The following is a 20,882-nucleotide window of genomic DNA, read 5'->3' as shown; positions in this document are numbered from 1 at the left end:
AAGTGATTTTATTGTATTGTACTATTTCAAATTTTAATTTAAGATTTTAAAAAGTCGAGGTACCTACCGGTGGTGTGACTAATGACCAACTTACTACCAAATTATACACGGATTTGAATCTTCTTCAGCAGTACTGCTCTAATTTAGACTATTGATCCATCTTTTTCTCTATCTTCTACTATGTTTTTTCTTTTATTTGTGTAACAATCGACGGATAAATTAACAAGAAGATATAGGGCTGAAAGAAAAAAAATAGAACAGGATCCAAATTCATATATCTGGACGGTGGAAAAGGTACATGAGCCGTAACAGTTCATATTGTTCCGTATTTCAATTTATTTATTTTTGTGAAAGTTCCGTATTTCAATTGATTGAATTGGGATGTGTCAAAAAAATTGATTGAATTGGGCTGACCAGCAAAATAAACATGTATTTTTGAAGTATAGTTTGGTCTTTTTTTAGAGCATCAGTAATGCTAGTAGTTAAGTGATGGATTTCTTATAAAAAAATTAATATTTTTTCATTATTTTTTTTATGTTTCATTTAAATGTGCCTAACAAATAATACTATTTATGTTTGTGTCTCCGGAGAATTGCTCTATAAATAGGGAAATTCTCCTATGGGTACAAGCCTAAATAAATTTAGTTTAGGCACACTCATAATCAAGATTAAAAATTAAAGATAAAATAATTAAAATAATATTTATTGATGTGACAATATTTTTTTTTAATTGATGTGTGTGTTTAAATTTGTGCCTAATACTTTTGTCCTATAGAAGAATACCTCCTATAAACATAGATCCTAATATTGCCATTGAAGAAGTGACACTTGGCATAGTGGATATTAAGCATAGTGAATGTTCATTATATGATGACATGGATTGGGATTTCTCAAATTTTTCCTTATGTTTTCTCTTATTTTTCTTAATTTAATGGTTAATTTTTTCTCATTTTTATTCTTTATAATTTACCAACTCTTTAATTAAAAAAAAACATTAAACTAATTTTAGATTCTTAACATGTGCCGACACATATTAGCAAGACCCTTTTATGAAATCCTCAAGCTTCATAGTCACTCAAACATAAGCTAAATAAAATCATCGTCCATCCGTCACAAAATAAATATTACTATTGACCGCTGAGCATATACCAATATATAATTTTGATTGTTAATATTTTTAATTACTATATACTATGAAAAATTATTTAAATTTAATAATTAAGAAAGTCGTCATTGAGACAAATCTAACATTTAATTATATATATTAATATTTGTTTTAATATATTACTAGCAGAAGAAAAATATAGTCCAATTGTGATATTTATTTTAAGACAGATGAAAGTACATGTTAATGTCTCTGCAAATAATAACTCAATTGGAAAGTATGAAGAGTCAGGGTTCCAATACTTTGATCTAAAATTATAATTTCTCTCTTTTTATCCAAAAAATTATATTTTTGGTTTAATTTATATACAAATTCACCACCCCAAAAAAGAAAGAAAGACTCCAAAAAAAATTTAAGGAGAAAGAAAAAGGTTAAAAAAAGAACTCAGAATGAAGAAGTAGCAATGTGGTCATCATGTAGAGAAAAAAGAGAAACATCATAATCATCATCATCAGATGCAGAAGCAGCCCACAACCGTTGATTATAATCTTCCATTTTATGATAAGGTACAAAATGAGTTCTACAAAGTGGACACGTCTTCTGATCATGATCAATCCAACGGTCAACACACGTCCGATGAAAAATATGTCTACAGTTCGCCATACACCTAATCTCTTCTTCTCCGACAAATTCGTTTAAACACACCGCACACTCCGCTGCCGGCGGCGAGTCTCCGGCGATGACACTGAAATTGACTACAGGTAGGAATTGACGGATGAGGATTGCAGAGAGAGTGGGACGGTGGAGGTGAGATTCAGATGAAGATATGACGGAGAAATCGGTGTCGAGGATGTCGGAGAGATGGAGGAGAGAAAGGAAGGTTATGGCTATGGATCTTAGAAAGGCAAGGAGAGGGAGTGTGTAGAGGAAGAGGTTGGAGACGGATACTTCAGGGTACCCTACGGGGAATCCCATTTTAGAGAGAGAGAGAGAGAGAGAGAGAGAGAGAAGGTTTTGGTGTGGTGTTGGGGAATGGAGATATATAATGGTGATGAAAAATGATGAGGTGATAAAGTAACTGCCTGTGATGTGGGTAATGGAGAAAGACTAATTGAAGATGTTGTGTGGGGTTAAGTGGCCGGCCGGCCGGTGCAATGAAACAATATAATGTAAGAAGAAAATCAAGGATAGGAAATTTTGAAGAGGGTGAGCAAACATGGAACATGTAAATAATTTTGAATATAAATGTGTAAAAATTATTTTTGCTTAATTAGTTTTTTTGTCCCTTAAAGATATTTTAGGTTTCACAATGGTCCCTTAAAGAAAAAAAAGAGTCTGTATTGGTCCCTTAAAGACACATTTGTTTCTCAATTGGTCATTTCCGTCAATTTTTTACAAAAAACGTTAGTTTTAGTTGACTGGATTGTGGATGCCATTAAGTGTAAGTGATCTACCAAAAACCTTATTAATTTTTAAAATTTTAACCATTGGAATTTTTTGTTATATTTGAAGTTAAAATTTAACGGAAAGGACCAATATGGCAAACATATATGTCTTTAAGAGACCAATCCGGGCCTTTTTTTCTTTAAGGGACCAATCCGAACCTTCTTTTCTTTAAGAGACCATTGTGAAACCTAAAATATTTTTAAGGGATCAATAGACTAATTAAGCCAATTATTTTTTATAACTTATTTAAGCTGGTGTCTTTATTTGGAATTTTTTTGTTGAGAATGTCGTTTTTTTTTTTTATAATCAAAATATATTATAAGGAGTATTAGAGTACTCAAACCCTTACAATAAAATATACAAGGCAAATGCTAACATGTGCCCCAAGGGCACATTTTAAGGTGCATTTAATTAACTAATATTTTATTTAGGGGGGTGTATTGGATTAAGATTTCACAAGACAATTTTAGCAAAAAAAATCTTGAAGATTTTAAAAGACTTTGTGAGATTGTATTGATTTTATGAGATTTTAGAAGACTTTTTTGAATGACTTTTTCAATCAAGATTCTTAACACAAGAATTTGTGAGACTTTATGACACAGACTTTTGAGATTTTGAAGTACTTTATAGACTTTTAAGATTTAAATGAGTCAATAAATTCGATATAAATTCCTTCTAAAATAATAATGAATCAATCAATGAAAATTAATCATTCCTTAAAAAAATCAACAATCATTAATATAATAAAAAAAATCAATGAATAAAATTCTACAAAAAAAAAAAATCAATGAATAAACAAAAAAACAATTAAAAAAAAATGATGAACAAGGTTCTGTTGCTGTTGTTGAAACATGTTGTTGTATATATTTTCAATGTCTATATCCTATAATGAATCGTGACACTCTATGGTAGCATGACAATCATGAAGAGGAAACGTGATAGAGAGGTAGGGAGAAAATATAAGCGATTATAAAAAACACGAGATAATCAGGAAACATGAAATAGAAACATGAGGAAAGGTGAAAGAAATAAAAGAAAATGAGAATCCATCGAAATCTCATGACATGAGGAAAGACTTTTTATAGCTCAAAATTCACTAAAAAGTCCATCAAAATCCATTAAAATCTTATTTTTTAAACAATCCATCGAAATTAGAATACTTTTGAATACCACAAGACTTTTTGTAAGTCGTAAAGAGTCTTGATTGAATACCATTAGACTTTTTTAAAGTCTTTTAAAATCCTAATTGAATACCACTAGACTTTTTTAAAGTCTTTTAAAATCCTAATTGAATACCACAAGATTTTGTCATCATAAAAAAGTCTTTTAAAATCCATTGAAATCTTAATTGAATACACCCCCCTTAATTTACTTTAAAAATAGTAATAATCAACTTTATTAATTAAAAGATATGGTCCATTATATTTATTACCTATTTAAAAGAATTGGAAAGACAAAAATATTATATGCTGCCAAATTTGATTTATGATGATGTGCCTGATTATACGACCATAATTATATGATTCCAATTTTTGTTTTTGTTTGTTAACAATCAGGCTTATATGTACTCTGGAAATACTTGATTTATGCTAACTTGTGTTTTTTGTTTTTTCTCGGTGAACAAGACCGAATATTATAGTATTATGTTGTAATGGTAACGATTGTTAGTACAATTTTAGGTTTAAATTGCTAATATGTTTTAGAATTTTATAATACTTACTAGTATAATTTAATTTTGTTTTCAACTTAAAAAAAAAGTTTGACAAAAAAAAAAAACTTTGTAGCAAAAAAAATATAGTTAATTATCATATTTGGCAAGTATCATATTTTACCTATGCAATTTTTTTAAATGGATAATAAATATAATGAACTATATCTTTTAATTAATAAAGTTGGTTATTGTTATTTTTGAAGTATATTAAATGAGATATTAGTTAATTTAATACACCTTAAAATGTGCCCTTAGGGCACATGTTAGCAGAACCCCACACCACAATACACAAAATCATGAGTTTTGAATACAAGACAAATGATCTAAACACCAACTAGAAAATGGATAACAAGCTTTACGACCATAATGATTAGTAAACCACACCCAAGAAGAAAGCTTGATTGCATCCACAACCGACGATGCATCCGGAATTACTCCTTTGAAAATAACTAGATTACGGAGCTTCCATATGTTCCAAATGGTTGTCAACCAAACCAAGTAACGGACGCGTCCTTTGTCTTTCACATTAAACTGATCGCCAAATAGAATAAAAATATATCATCCTTGAGCTCCCAATGGTAAAGTCTTCCCTAACCAATTAAGAACATTGCTCCAAACTTTCTTACTAAAGGAACATGAAAAAAATAGGTGTGCACTATCCTCAAGTTGCTTGAAACAACAAACACACGGTAAATCATGAAAATTAGTCAAAATACCTCTACGGTTAAGAGTCGTCCTTGTTGGAAGTTTGTTTAGCAAAAGCCGCCAGTCAAAAACATTAATTTTGGAAGGAACATTCGTTTTCCATAACCTTTTGATGACTTCTAGAACATTTTCTTCGACATACTCCGCCTGCCTTGTCTCTAGAAGACTAAAATAACAAGACTTTAGTCATGTCAGTGTTGTTGGCATATTTGAAAAGAAATAAATAACATGGTATTCTCCCAGAAAATGGTGACGAGTGCTACTTGCTAAGGTCAAAATTTTTGTTTGATGGTGGTTAAAGACCCGCACGAACGACTTTTGTTATTCTTTGAATGTGTGGTGGTTGCACCCCCTAACATGTTTAGGGATGCGACTAAGGTAACACTTAGGCTATGCTTTATTGGGTGTTTTTGGCTATTTTAGATTCTTATAAACTTGTTTGGAGCATCTTATACTTAACTTATTTTTAATATATTCATTTTGGTTTATAAAAAAATTTACCTATAATAACCAACTTTAAATATATTGATGGATATTATTCATTTTACACTCTAATATAAATTTTGTTTTAGACTGGGTCAAGGTCCAATATGCGTGGCCTAAACGCTCCAAGTTTCAGCCCAAAATCACTCCTTCATGGGGGCTTCTCATACAAGCAAATGGTAATGGATACAATAACTACTATATATACCTTGTGCGGTGGATTGATAGATGGAGTTCTTATAGATAACAAAGATTTTTGGCAGCCATTTTTTGGTGTAGTAATGTAGAAATTGAGAATCTTGGTACATTCATTTCTTCATCTTAAAAGATAAAATTTAAGCCACTAGATAACTTGACCAAAAATATATATTAATTATATAGGATAAAACTTCAAAATAATAATCTACCAAAAAAAAAACTTCAAAAAAATAAGAGATGAGAATGATTAGGTCTGAAACTTCAAAGAAAAATTTTACGACGGTGGTTTCTAATATGGATGAATTTTTCAAGTAGATTGTGGTTCTGTTTGGTAGGATTAGATTTTGAACTTATAGCTTATAAAGAGATTTGGATTCCCTACAGTCACATATATCCTGCAGTCATGCAGTCACATTGTTTTTATGGTTCGGATTTAAAGTTCGTCAAATAAATAAAAGACATAAATAAAATCGATGATTTAGATTCACATGGAATCCATTTCCCTTATAAAGTCATATGATAAAATTAGACATGTTTGATAATTTTTTATTATTTTTTTAATGTTTAGCACAAGAGAACGTTCTTTTGATGATATTATTATCAGTATTCGATACTGGATTATTCATAGCATTACTATACCATCCCTATTCATTGCGAGTTGGTTATTTGTCACAAAATAATAATTATACATGAGTGAAAGACAAACATGCAATAAGCTGCGCCACTAATCTTTTTTGGATGGCAAAACCAATTATTTTGAAAACTACATCTATAGACCTATGAGAGACAACATTGTTATGCATAATTCTTTGAATTCTTTTTAAAAGATCAACGACATCTGGTTCTAGGAAATCAAAAGTGTCAAACGCGAATGATATAAAAGGATGTTGATTGTCAAAACACGTTTTTTCATGTTTGACCACTTTGCTTGAAGCAACTTTGAAGACTGCTTGTCCCATAATAAAATCCCTTATTCTCGGTCCCACAGGTGGGAAAACTCCAATAAAGTCCACGCAAGCATGCTTCTCACCTATCCAACCATACACTAGAACATCTGCGGGTCTAAGTGTCGACCTCCCTTTGGTAAATGTTTTTCAAAAAGAGCTTATAGCTATTTTACTAGTTTATAGCTTATTTTCCAAATGTTATTTTAAGTGGCTTATGAGCTTATAACTTGCCATTTTTTCTTCCAGTTTTATCCTTGCCATCTTACTAGAAAAAAAATTAAATATTAATTAAACATATATTTTTTTTATGTCATTTCATACTTACCAAACACTAAGTTAGTTCAATCGTTAATTTTACCAAACACTGCGAATTCAATCAACTAGCTTTTTTGCCATAAGCTAAAAGCTAGCTTATATGCCATAAGCTAAAAGCTAGCTTATAAACTATTCACTATGGCTCTGTTTGGTAAAAATAGCGGATGACTGATTACCGATAGTTTATAGCTGATAAGATAATTGAAGTGTTTGGTAAAATTAGCGGTTCAACCACTTTATATTTATCAACCAATTTAAAAGATAATTTTACCAAAGACTTTAATTTCAATTAGCTAATTTTTCAGCCATCACCTAACTTATCAGTATCCGGTAACTTATAACTTAATTTTAATAAACAGAGTACATCATTATTTGTTTTGTTTCTACTTTTCACACTCATAGAAGTGATTCCAGCCTTATGTACCAAAAAAAAAAACAAAGTGATTCCAGTCACTAAACTATTAGACATAAAAATTGATAATTTATATAAGTTTGCATCCCTTGAAAAGTGTCCTGACTCTGCCAATCGAAAAATTTAAATAAATATATAAACTCAAAATATGAACACATTTTTTTATCTAATAATATGATCTACATATTTTTTTTGATAAAAAATATGATCTAGATTATTATATTTTTTACTTAATGATCTACATTTACATTTGCTTACTCAAAATATAAATATGTTTTAAGAACTTACTCTGATTTTTTTATTATTAATTTATTTTGCACAAACAAAATTTTAATTTTAATTTCCAGTGTGATGTTGTTGTTTTTGGTTGGGGCCTTGTAGTTGAACTTGGTTCTTCCCAATTCTCAATCCCAATTCCCAAATCCAAATCTCGGATCAATCCTCAATCTAACATTTCCATCAATCTTCTTCCCTCACATCTAATCATCCTTTGCATATTCTTCTAGATCTATGATCGATCAATTGCAGTAATCTCAAACAAATCTAACAAGAAAAAGAAGATGTATATGACATATGGATGGCCTCAGGTCATCCCTTTAGAGCAAGGACTGTGTCCTTCTGAACAGAAGATTGTTTATTTCAAACTCATCAATCGTTTCTTGTTAATTGTTTCCCCCACTCACTTTGAACTATGGAGCTCTTCCCAGGTACTTGGATTGGATCCGTTCATTTTTTCAATTTTTGTTTTTTTGTTTAAATTTATGTTTTTTAGGACAATTTTGAAATGGGTTTGAGTTCCTGTGATGTGGGTATTGGGAATAATTTGTATCTATATTCAATTCAATTGTAGGAGTTTGTGTATGTGTATATGAAAATGTATGTTTTCTTTTGCGGTGGAAAATGTGAGCTTGATTTTGATGAGGAGTAGAGTTTTTATAATGTGGGATTTTGGAGTTTGTATTTGAATTTGTGTGTAATGGGTTCTTATAATTTGTTTACTTGGAAAATATTGAAATGGTTTTGATGGGGGTGCATTGATGTAATGTGGCTATATATTTTGGGCTTGTAGAATTTGTATTTACGTGTAATGTTTGTGTGTCTTGTATTTTGGGAGATAAGTAAAATCTGACCAAGAATTAAACTCGAGTTTTCCTGAATGGTTCGTCCCTAGGGAGCTCATTAAACACTTGGTTACCTTGTTTGTAATTATAATAGAAATAGATATCAATTACAATTTATGCTAATTAAACATAATTGATACGACAAGTAGCAAATCATAACATTGGATCTCTAATTGATTTAAACAGGGCTTAACAGTGTTTTTTGATTTTTGTGTTGGTTCATTCAGCATAGAGTGAGATTGGGGAAGTACAAGAGGGATTCAGATTCATTGCAGAGAGAAGGAGAAAACTTGCAGGCTGTGTGGAGTCCTGATGCTAAATTAATTGCTATTCTTGTAAGTGTAATGATGTGTGATTTACAATGTGTTCTATCAGATGGAAACCAACTTCTTTGTATTCTGATTCTTCCGGTAACATTTTTAATATACTTGAGTTTGTAGGCGTGCTTGATTACTCCATTCAAATTATTCTTAGATGTTTTTTTTGATTCAAATTAGCTTTGTTATGTGCACATTTAGGACTGTTGAAACATTTTACTTCGATATTTCTCAACTCTGACAAAATATTAGTTTATTATGTTTATAATTATATCCTGTTATTTGTAAGATATTCTACTTTCAATTTCATATTGTGCCTTTAGTTTGGTCATGCTCAATTAACTCATTACTTGAAGTTGATACTGTGTTTTAAGTATCTTTATTCCTAATTCATCTATATTTTCTATTTGCAGACATCTTCTTCGTATCTTCACATTTTCAAGGTCCAATTCTTGGACAAAAAAATACACATTGGTGGGAAACAACCTTCAGCGTTGTGCCTAGCTACTATATCTCTTCTTCTCACTGAGCAAGTTCCTTTCGCAACAAAGGATTTGTCAGTGTAAGTGTCTTGGTTGGATTGATTTTATAACTTCCTTTGTCCAAGTGAATTAGTGCAATTGAACAAAGCTACTATTGGTATTTGTGGAATATGAATTGGAGTCCTATAGTGGATTAGCATTTTGTAATAAGAAGTATGGTATACACAAGATAATATATTTTTCATTTGATGAAAGATATGTTGATTTCTTGGTTACCGTCATGAATCAACTATCCTTGCTTTTAGATGAAGACATGAATTTTTATGTTATATATCTCCAACATGCCCCCTCACGCAAGCGTCCTTAGAGCTCAAAGCATGGACAATGCTTATACCTGCCTACCTTGTGCTGAAAGGAAACTTTTAATTAGCGGAATGAGGGTGGAAAGGATTGAACTCTTAGTTGTTCATAGAAGTTTTGATAACATGTTATAGATAAACTACCCAAAACCTTTAACTGTTATGTGAAAACAGAATTTATAAACCAAAACACTACACGTAAGTCGAAGATTGCTGATAAGTCGAAGAAATTTTATATAAGCTCCGAAGTCTACATTCATTTGGTTATGTGCCAAGATGCTAATGTTGTACATTGTGTTATCGATATTTATCATTATATAGTACATTAATTATTGTGACAATTGAGTGTCTACATGATTTTTTTAACCCATTGGCATTATCTAAAATTATATGATATAGTTCACTCTGTATATTATAGTCAATAGTTGAAGCCATTTGCTGTGTGATATTGAGGCTACTCTTTATGCCACTGTTTTGCCAGGAGCAATATTGTTAGTGATAACAGGCACATGCTGCTTGGACTTTCCGATGGAACTTTGTACAGTATGTCTTGGAAGGGGGAGGTAATTTAAACATAGAGTGCTAGTTTTTTTTTTCTTTTTCTTTTTGACATTGCCTCCTAATTTACTTCTTTTCTGTGGTCAATTGGTTACTTATTTACAGAAGTTTACAGCATTCTCTTTTATTTTGATGTATAACAATATTTCTATCATTTTATGATCTCCTACACAGTTTTATGGAGCTTTTCAATTTGATCCACATCCTCCTGATAGCTTTGACGATTCTCATTTACCACATTCTTTAGAGAATGGTCTTTCTCCTAAAGGCCTCCCAAAAGTTCCTATGTCCAATCACATATTTCCCAGAAATTCTGAAATCAAACAGCTGGAACTTTGCCTTCCATTGAGGTTGCTATTTGTCTTGTATTCCGATGGGCAACTTGTCTCATGTTCCATAAGTAAGAAAGGTTTAAAGCAAGTTGACGGTATTAAAGCAGAAAAGAGGTTGGCTTGTGGGGATGCTGTATGTGCTTCGGTAGCTCTTGAGCAGGAAATTCTTGCTGTTGGTACCAGAAGAGGAATAGTGGAGTTGTATGATTTGGCCGAATCAACAGTGCTTATACGCTCGGTTTCTTTGTATGACTGGGGGTAAGTTTTATTAAATATATGTGTCTGGCTAATTGGTGACAAATTGAAGCGTTTTGTCATTTACTTCTCCAAGCTTGATGCTCAAATTTTCTGCAGCAGATTGTCTCAATTGTTATGTTGATGGACTTCGGTTCTATGTCATGAAGTATGCTACTTTTTGCAGATATTCAATGGAAGACACTGGCCCTGTTAGTTGCATTGCATGGACACCTGATAATTCTGCTTTTGCAGTTGGGTGGAAATTAAGGGGGCTTACAGTTTGGTCTGTTTCTGGGTGTCGTTTGATGTCAACAATCCGACAAATAGGTTTAAGTTCTGTATCTTCTCCAATTGCTAAGCCAAACCACGATTGTAAGTATGAGCCATTGATGGGTGGTACCTCACTGATGCAGTGGGATGAACACGGATATCGACTTTATGCTATCGAGGAGAGATCTTCAGAGAGAATTCTTTCATTCTCTTTTGGAAAATGCTGTCTTAGCAGAGGTGTTTCTAGCACTGCATTCATCCGGCAAGTGATTTATGGGGAAGACCGGTTGCTCATTGTGCAGTCAGAAGAAATTGACGAGCTTAAAATGCTGCATCTTAAGCTTCCAGTTACGTGTTTGATTGTCAAACTTTGAACATTATAGTCTTAAATGAATGAACATCACTTCTAAAGTTTAAAAATTTGCACAGGTTTCTTATATTTCCCAAAACTGGCCTGTTCAACATGTGGCAGCTAGTCAAGATGGAATGTACTTAGCTGTTGCTGGTCTTCATGGTTTGATATTGTATGATATACGACTGAAAAGATGGAGAGTATTTGGAGATGTTACCCAGGAACAAAAGATTCAGTGTAAGGGCTTGCTATGGCTGGGAAAGATTGTCGTTGTCTGCAACTATATTGATTCTTCCAACACGTGAGATGCTTTTATTTGCCTATGTATTTCATGTGGTTGGTACTTGCAAATTTCAGTGTTTGTCAAAAATATATCTTTTAGCTGATTCTTGTTTAACAGTGTACATGCCTGGAAAAGCCTGAATTTAAAGGATGTTAGATTTTTTACCCACTTAATTTGCTTTTTAAAGTCTAGGTCGGATTGAACCCAAAACTATACCTTTTTTATCATTAACTGTAGCATTACAAAACATACATAACATTTTATTCTACATTCAATGGTCCCTTAGATCTCTTTATTTATCTCAGGTATGAATTGCTCTTTTACCCAAGGTATCACCTTGATCAAAGCTCATTGCTTTGTCGAAAACCATTGCTTGCGAAACCGATCGTGATGGATGTGTACCAAGATTATATACTGGTTACATATAGACCATTTGATGTCCATATATTCCATGTGAAGTTATTTGGTGAATTAACTCCTGCTGGAAATCCAGATTTACAGGTAAATGCACACTTATAAAATTCATTTCCTCCTTTTTATGTTTTTTCAGTGATGCTCTTATTATATGCTCTCATTTATTTTCCCGAATTTTCTTCTATAAAACCTTTTTTGTTATACATTTTTAAGTGATAACATGACAAACAGCTTTCTGCAGTACGAGAACTTTCAATTATGACTGCCAAGAGCCATCCTGCAGCAATGCGATTCATTCCCGATCAACTCCCACGAGAACCTATTTCAAAAAATTACATTTCATCTTCATCAGATTCATTAACAGGAGAACCAGCAAGGTAATGTCATTTTGAACATGCAATCTCTTTCTCCAGTTTATTTTACCACTTCTCTAGTTGAAATGATCCAAGGTAAAATGTCACAATCTTTAAATTATGAATGCTGTATTGTATCTTATTACTAATGAAAATGATTTGTTCTAGATGTTTGATATTGAGATCAAATGGGGAGCTTTCACTTCTTGATTTGGATGATGGCCGGGAAAGAAATCTTACCGATTCAGTTGAGCTTTTTTGGGTCACTTGTGGCCAGTCTGAGGATAAAACAAATTTGATTGAGGAAGTTTCATGGTTAGATTATGGTCATCGAGGCATGCAGGTAATTAGCTGTTAAGATGTTTCTAACTCCCTTATGTACGTCCTTAAATTTTATTAGGTTAAATGACTTCTGATCCACCCTCTAGAGCATTTTCTTTTTACTTCTCTGATAGTTTTTACATGGAAGTTCATTGTTGCAGGTTTGGTATCCATCTCCAGGTCCTAATTCTTTTAAGCAGGAGGATTTCTTGCAGGTCTGGATATTTATTAGGAGGATGTTTATGATGTTGTAGGCTGCATTGAGCATAACACAATTTATTTCCTAGTTCATTGTTATAAAACTTTCTTTCCTTAGCATTAAATTTTGTATTCATTCCTTCAATACTTTCTGTTAATATTATTAAAAAGAATCACATGCAACTTTAGGTCCTTATATTGTTGATAGGCTTCATATTGTTGCATAATTGTATTCTTATCTGCTAGGCATATAGAAATTGTCAATAAAAAGAATATTTTAGACTATTTGAAGCTACTTCAATAAATTCAATCATTCCTTTTTCTGGAATCTGTTAGTTTGTTGATTTGGTATTTAATTGATTTTTAGTTGGATCCGGAGCTGGAGTTCGATCGTGAAGTATACCCATTGGGACTTCTTCCGAATGCTGGTGTAGTTGTTGGTGTTTCCCAGAGAATGTCATTTCCATCAAGTGCAGAGTTCCCATGTTTTGAGCCATCTCCTCAAGCACAAACTATACTGCACTGCCTACTCCGCCATCTTCTTCAGGTATTACATCGAGTAAAATTGAATTGATTATTAGAATTGCCTGAACTCTTAATCCATATTTCATTTCTGAGACATTGTTGATCTCTTTGTTTGCTTTTGCATTTAATGCTTAAAACTGATATCTTATCGGTGTGGCATGGATGCTATATATGGTCCAATAGATTTCATATATGCAGTATATTCAGAGTCACAAAAATATTATACCAATAGGAAAGAAGTCACTGATGTATTTTTATTGGGTATCTTATGAACTTCAGTACTATGAACTTGCAAGGGAAATTTTAACATTCGTTGTTGATGATGTGATCTTTAAGGAATTGATGAGTGTAGTTGATTTTTTTTTTGTCATGCAATGAATAAGGAGTGGTCTTTTATTGAATTCGTCATTGTTTTTGATAACAGAGGATGTGTGAAATGCAAGTCCTTGTTTTCATAATGACACTGGGGGCCAGTAATGTTGAGATGTACTTTGTGTTGTGTGTGTGTTTTTAGTTTAGCTTTCCTAAACCTTAAATGTGATAACATGTGGGATTCTTTTGTATTATTTGTGTATTCCAGAGGGACAAAATTGAGGAAGCTTTAAGGCTGGCAGAACTATCAGCAGAAAAGCCTCATTTTTCGCATTGTCTAGAGTGGCTTCTGTTTACAGTATTTGAAGCAGATATATCCAGGTACTTTAATTTGGAAACGTTAATAATTTCAGACTTTGAGTCAAATATGTGAGTTTCAACCCATGCTATACGTCACTACTAGGAACGTTTCTGCCAAATATTATAAGGGGAATTTAACAAATTCTTGGCACATGATAAGTGTTGGTAGGCTGCTCTTAAAGTTGGACAGCTATAAAGCGTACTGGGTTCCGTTCTACCTTGATATGGCTTAAAATGGGGGCATTTTGGGAAAATATTGGAAGAAGTAAAGGGTAGGGGGATCTGAAACACAGTATTACGGTGATGCTAAGGCAATCTGGTAGCTGGTTATAGTTTCTTGCCATTTTTCTTTGCTTAAGCATCAGTGTAGAAATTTCTCGATACAAAACTTAATTGCCTATTGTTTTTACTTTTAAGTATTGATTGTTTAATTTTCATGCCAACTATTCCAGGCCAAACGTAAATAAGAACCAGACCTCAGTTCTTAAACCTTCAAAAACTCTTTTGGAGAAGACCTGTGATCTTATCCGAAATTTTCCAGAGTACCTAGATGTTGTTGTAAGTGTTGCAAGAAAAACAGATGGTCGTCATTGGGCAGATTTGTTCTCTGCTGCTGGAAGATCAACAGAGTATGTCTTCCAAACATCTATATTTTCCATTTTGATTTCATCATTGATCAAAATTTTGAATAACGTAGAAATAAAGAAAACACAATTTTTTACATAGTTGACATGACATTCATTTGAAGAAGCTATTATTAACTTGGAAAAATTCTTTATGGGTGAACTTCGTAATACCATTCGGCATTTGTGCCAGATTCCATTTTTGTATGGCTTTTACATAGTTGCCATGACATTCATTTGAAGAGATATTATTAGCTTGGAAAATCCTTTATGGGTGAACTGGTAATACCATTCGGCTTTTCAAGAATATCATATATGCGATATTTCATTTTTGTATGGCTTTTCAAGAATATCATAGTAATGTTGCATCATTTCAGTTATTAAATTTCTACAATTTGTGCTACTAAATGCTTCATATCTTTTTTCTGATGCTTCATATATTTTATTTCCATTGATGTGAATGGGACATATTTTCTTGCATGAATAGGATCAAAAGAAAAATTTGATATGTATAATAATTGAGAAATTTCAACTTTTTTCAATTGTTCTGTTTTAAGACTTAACCTAAAGAAACAAAGAAAAGATCTGTACAAAGTTTAATATTTATATATAGTCTTGCCTTTATTGCGAACAAGATTGCTATGCTGTTTCCCCCCTGCAAAGTCATCTGAAGTTTGTTTCCTTTTTGGCTTGTTAACACTTGATACGAAGTATAATGTTTTTTCCGTTGCTGTATTATAATGTCTGAATGATTTTTTTTGACTTCTATATAGATTGTTTGAGGAATGTTTTCAACGTAGATGGTACCGAACTGCAGCTTGCTATATACTTGTGAGAATCACTTGCCTTTCTCAATAAGTTCCTTTATCTGTAGAAAGTAGAAAGATTATCTATCTGAAAGCCATCTAGTGGTGAGAATCTAAATATAGATATACTTACATGATCAAGTTCATTTCATCGTAAATGTAAACAGGTTATTGCCAAACTTGAGGGTCCTGCTGTGAGTCAGTACTGTGCTTTACGGTTATTACAGGTTTGGGTTTCACTGCTTCAAGCCTTTTATTTCCTCATTTTAAGTCTCAATTCACATCGATGATGTCAATTATCAAATTTATGCAGGCAACACTCGTTGATTCTTTATATGAGCTTGCTGGGGAGCTGGTATTTTCTTAAAGCACTATCAGCTTATTCACTTTAGCTGGTGAATTAATATTTATCAAACAAGAGATCATGACCTTTTACATAAATATTTGATTTTGGATCCTTAGGTGAGATTCTTGTTAAGATCAGGAAGGGAGTATGACCAAGCATCAGCCGATTCAGATAATTCAGATAAAATGTCTCCCAGATTTTTAGGCTATTTTCTTTTTCGTTCTACTGAGCACAAACAAGCATTGGATAAAAGGTTCGTGTACAATTTAATGAAGTTTTTCTGTAGTCCTAGCATCATAGTTAACAATCATACCAAAAAGTAATTTTCTTTGGAGCAGCGCCTCATTCAAGGAACAAAGTGCCCATGTCACCTCAGTTAAGAATATTTTAGAAAACCATGCTAGTTACTTGATGGCTGGGAAAGAGCTCTCTAAGCTTGTTGCATTTGTAAAAGGCACTCAGTTTGATTTAGTGGTAAGAAGATCTTACTGATTGACTTGTTCAAGATAATTTTCCTTTATATTAAAGTGTGTAGATTGTTCATTGATAACCAATTACAGGAATATCTACAACGCGAAAGAAATGGCAGTGCTAGGCTGGAGAATTTCGCTGCAGGGCTTGAACTCATAAGCCAAAAGGTTTAAATTTTTACATGTCAAAAACAAAACTTATTTTCTGACCGTTCCCTATATTTCATTTCATTGGTTGTAAATTTCGCTGGCCCAATAATATATTGCTTTCGCTCTTTTCAGCCTCTCTTCGGGGGTTGTTTGATGATGCATAAAATGTGTAGCTTTCCTTAATATTTTATTTCCTGAAGTCTTAGTTGTATGCTATCTGGTGATACTACCCACTTTTTCTGTTGCGGTACACATTTAGTTGTTTAGGTATGGGTTTATTAGTTAACTACGCTACTATAACATTATATCCTAACAAATACAATCAATTATGCTCTAAATGGTCTCATAAAATAGGAGGATACTTTATCTTCCCGATATTCCCTTCTTTCGAAAGCATTCCTTTTTGTGAGAAAAAAAAAAATCTCGTTACATTGAAATATACCATATATCATGATTAAGATCTCAGCGAACACTGATTATTCGGGAGGAACTTTTCCCACCCTAAATCACTTCGGATGTACATGTTTCAGAAAAAAGTTTTTGATTTTTGTCCTGTCCGGAAGTACACTTTTGGAATCATGTGTTGTTTTTTAGAAATGTGGGGTAGTTAAAGTTTCTCCCAATTATTCACTGCCGAAGCCAATCATGAATACTGCAATGATGCACTCTGTTCATTTGCCAGAAGCTTGTGTAGATTTATCATAATATTTTTCTCTTGCTTTATTTGTTCGCTCCATTAACGAACACTGCTTTGTGTTATTAGCTTCAAATGGAAACATTACAGAGCCGATTGGATGCCGACTTTCTCCTGGCTCATATGTGCTCTGTCAAATTTAAGGAATGGATAGTTGTCCTGGCTACTCTCTTAAGACGCTCCGAGGTATGTTTAGGTTCATTTTGTACTAGAAGTTGACTTTGCGAAATGAAATTACAGAACACAACTCCAACAACAGCAGTGTTAAGATTATATACGGGAAAGATGGGAATGAGAGAATAAGCTTATTGAAGCTTCTCAATTAAAACAATTTTATGGTTCTTCACTTGCCAAAAAGAAGTCTTTAAAACTTTTAAATTTATAAGTTTATCAAGTTGATGAAAAAGAGGGTTCCTATAAAAATTTAGATACAAAATCTATTTTAACTTACACTCAAAGCTATTGTTCAAAAAATTCATAGTTACTGCAAGAAACTATTTTAACTTGAGATTTTCCAGTAAATAAGTGGTGCTTACTTTTTAGACTGTCTTGATGGAAATGTCACAATATGTATAAAAACTTTTTCCTACTTTTCTCTTTTTCCTTTTGAAGAGATGACCAAATGTGTCTAAGGGACATACTTTTACATATATGTCACTCATGGATCTTAGCTATTTTAAGAAAGGGTTCACTTTATTGATCAGCATATTGCTCTGGTGAGCTTTTACAGGTTCTTTTTGACTTATTCCGTCATGACTTTCGGTTATGGAAAGCTTACAGCAGCACCCTGCAGGTATATCTAGTTTAGTCTTTCTGATGTAAATGATAGTGATTGCAGAATGTATACTTAATAATGAACAAAATTGTGGTTCTTGCTGGTTTTCTATGCACTACAGTCACACCCAGCATTCATTGAATATCAAGATTTATTGGAAGACCTGGAAGAGAAACTTTCATCTGTTGCAAATGAGGAAGAAAAATGAAAGCAACGTAGATTTCACATCCGTTCCGTCGTCCTCAATGGTTTCCTGCCAAAGTAGTTTGCTTGGGAGGCTTTTAACCTCTTCAGAGTCCGCATCATAGTTCGATGGATCATTTCACACTGAAAGGACTACACATTCTTTCGCTTGGATTTTATCGTGCGGGGACCAGAAAATACATTCATGTGCTGGTTAAATTAAAATATGATCTTGGTAACACCATATTTGTGGTGTTCTAATCCAATGAATCCGGAATAGTACTTGTAGATAGAGGTTAGAAATATTTGTAGGGAGGCTTGTTCATGTCTGAGGATTTCACTATTCTTTTCACTATTTAATCCATATTTTGTAACATGTGATTTTTGTACAAGCATGAACAAATATATCTGTATATATTGGTTATATGCTTTTGATAAGAAAACATTCAGAGTGGATTTTATATGTACTTCATTTTTCCTCCCTAGAGTTGTTCATGTTTCATGTCTACCATGTATGTGAATTTCACTAAATCATGAGACACTATTCCCTATTTATAGGACTCATTTTCAAAGTGATGATGACGATATGAATATTATGTTAGAGAGTGTATTGTTGAAACTCTTGGAATTTCTTTATTTATATTTGCTCAAATGCAGACAAATGTAAGATACAAGTATATCAATATATGTTTACATGATTGATAAAAGGAAGGATGAATCTGCACTGATTATCAAATTTGCACACTTATGCCAAGTAATAGCTTAATGTTGTATATTTGTTTTTTTGAATCATTATGTAGAATATTTGTGTTATACTTAATATATATTTATAATTTTGCGCAGCTTGTTGTCCGTTTGCATTTCATTGATATGTAATTATTCTATATTTATTAATGAAAATATTTAGTACCCTGAAAAACTTTTATGACAGGACTTTCAGGGCAAAATTAACATGGATGCTGCTTTATTCACCTTCCAACATGTATCAGGTGTAAACATAATACTACTTTTGGAATATCCTTGGATAAAAATGTAGAAAATAAGTAATTTATGAAACAGAGAATAATGAAACTATCTACCCTATAAAAGCTTGTCTTTAAAAGCTTTTATTCACTACCAACACTACCAATAAATTGTTGATGCTTGTCTTTAAAAGCTTTTATTCACTACCAATAAGCTTGCATCAAAACACTGCTTTTGTTACAAGAAATAGAATAACACTGCATAATACAAGCTACAAGATTGTAGCAATCAATTGTTGAACAAATGGAAGCCTCATCTTCTTCACCTTGCAGTTCAAGTTCAAGCTCAAGGTTAATTTACATGGAATAAAATGTACATGGAATAGAAAGCTAATTTACAAATTATACTAAACCAAATGTGCACGATCGTCCTAATAAGTTTTTGTCATAAGATCGACACACACACACCTTTAGGGATTAATTAACATTCAGCAATAGTGTCTAGCATCGGTTTCCAGTGACCACCGCAGTGATGTTTTTTTGCTATCTCATGTTCTATGGCTTTCATTAGTCGAAACAGAACTTGTTCGGCACAAGCCAATTCCTTCTTCTTCATCTGATTCTGCGGCGGCTTTTGATTATTACTATTCTCTCATCAGACTATGCTTCTTCCACTTGGTGTTTGGATGAGCTTCAAATGATCATGGAGTGCAACAGCAATAACAACCTGCAAGTTTTGCCGGTCTTCTATGGTGTGGACCCATCTGATGTAAGGCATCAAAGAGGTTGCTTTGAGGATTCTTTCATAAAACATCAAGAGAAATTCGGTGAACAGAGTGACAAGGTTGAAAGATGGAGAGATGCATTGACACAAGTTGCTAGTTACTCCGGATGGGATTCCAAGGACCAGTAAAATCCATCTACTGGTGAGAATCTAAATATAGATATACTTACATGATCAAGTTCATTTCATTGTAAATGTAAACAGGTAATTGCCAAACTTGAGGGTCATGCTGTGAGTCAGTACTGTGCTTTACGGTTTTCGCTCTTTTCAGCCTCTCTTTGTGGGGTTGTTTGATGATGCATAAAATGTGTAGCTTTCCTTAATATTAATACTTCCTGAAGTCTTAGTTGTATGCTACTATGTGGTGATACTACCCACTTTTTCTGTTGCGGTACACATTTAGTTGTTTAGGTATGGGTTATTAGTTAACTATGCTACTGTTAGAAATATTATTGTTGTTTAACAAAAAAAATATTATTGTTTTTTATTTTAGATTAATATTTTAACAAAAAAATATCACGTGACCTTTCTTGGATTTTTTAATTTTTTAAATATTTTTTGTAGGTTGTCCAATAAAATTAAGACATGTGTCACCAAAATTCTATGTCATCAATTTTTTGGTCAAAATAGTCAAAGGGACCAAGAAATGCAAAAGAGGGCAAACGTGAGGGACTAAAATCGCTCATTTGAAACTAGGAGAACTAAAATCGCACAATTAGAAAACGAGAGACCTATGGTCTACCAGCGAAAGAGAGGGGAAGCTAGTTTGTTGACTTAAAAGAAACTTTCACATCCATTCACCATTTTTCATTGTTTAATGTTTCTGAAATTATTGTTTATATATTTACATTTGGAATACCCAATGGATCAAAGTCAAATAGGAAAAAAAAAAAAACTTTTTTACATTTTGAACCATGCATATTCTAAAATTACTAATTCGAAGGTTTGTGTTGTGATATGTGTTTTTGCAGAA

At 32.6% G+C, this 20,882-nt stretch overlaps 2 protein-coding genes across 2 annotated transcripts; one reads left to right on the top strand and one right to left on the bottom strand.

Moving 5' to 3' along the window:
• Positions 1-1,360: 1,360 nt before the first annotated feature.
• On the bottom strand, positions 1,361-2,106 carry LOC123890640 (brassinosteroid-responsive RING protein 1-like). Its single transcript, XM_045940279.1, has one exon. It carries the CDS (start codon positions 2,078-2,080, stop codon positions 1,550-1,552), a length of 531 nt encoding a protein of 176 aa, XP_045796235.1. The 5' UTR covers positions 2,081-2,106; the 3' UTR covers positions 1,361-1,549.
• A 5,287-nt stretch (positions 2,107-7,393) lies between these two features.
• LOC123888205 (guanine nucleotide exchange factor subunit RIC1-like) lies at positions 7,394-18,626 on the top strand. Its single transcript, XM_045937175.1, has 23 exons — positions 7,394-8,029; positions 8,671-8,778; positions 9,174-9,322; positions 10,083-10,164; positions 10,334-10,749; positions 10,913-11,345; positions 11,428-11,651; positions 11,939-12,134; positions 12,279-12,424; positions 12,569-12,743; positions 12,883-12,936; positions 13,287-13,466; positions 14,025-14,137; positions 14,569-14,745; positions 15,513-15,570; positions 15,713-15,772; positions 15,859-15,900; positions 16,008-16,144; positions 16,230-16,365; positions 16,452-16,529; positions 17,275-17,391; positions 17,936-17,998; positions 18,102-18,626. Exons 1-23 carry the CDS (start codon positions 7,883-7,885, stop codon positions 18,186-18,188), a joined length of 3,378 nt encoding a protein of 1,125 aa, XP_045793131.1. The 5' UTR covers positions 7,394-7,882; the 3' UTR covers positions 18,189-18,626.
• Positions 18,627-20,882: the final 2,256 nt, after the last annotated feature.

The sequence above is a fragment of the Trifolium pratense genome, linkage group LG6 (assembly GCF_020283565.1).
Source record: "Trifolium pratense cultivar HEN17-A07 linkage group LG6, ARS_RC_1.1, whole genome shotgun sequence".
Classification (NCBI taxonomy): domain Eukaryota; kingdom Viridiplantae; phylum Streptophyta; class Magnoliopsida; order Fabales; family Fabaceae; genus Trifolium; species Trifolium pratense.
Note: the sequence above shows the minus strand (reverse complement) of the source record. Positions and strands in the feature narration are given on the sequence as shown.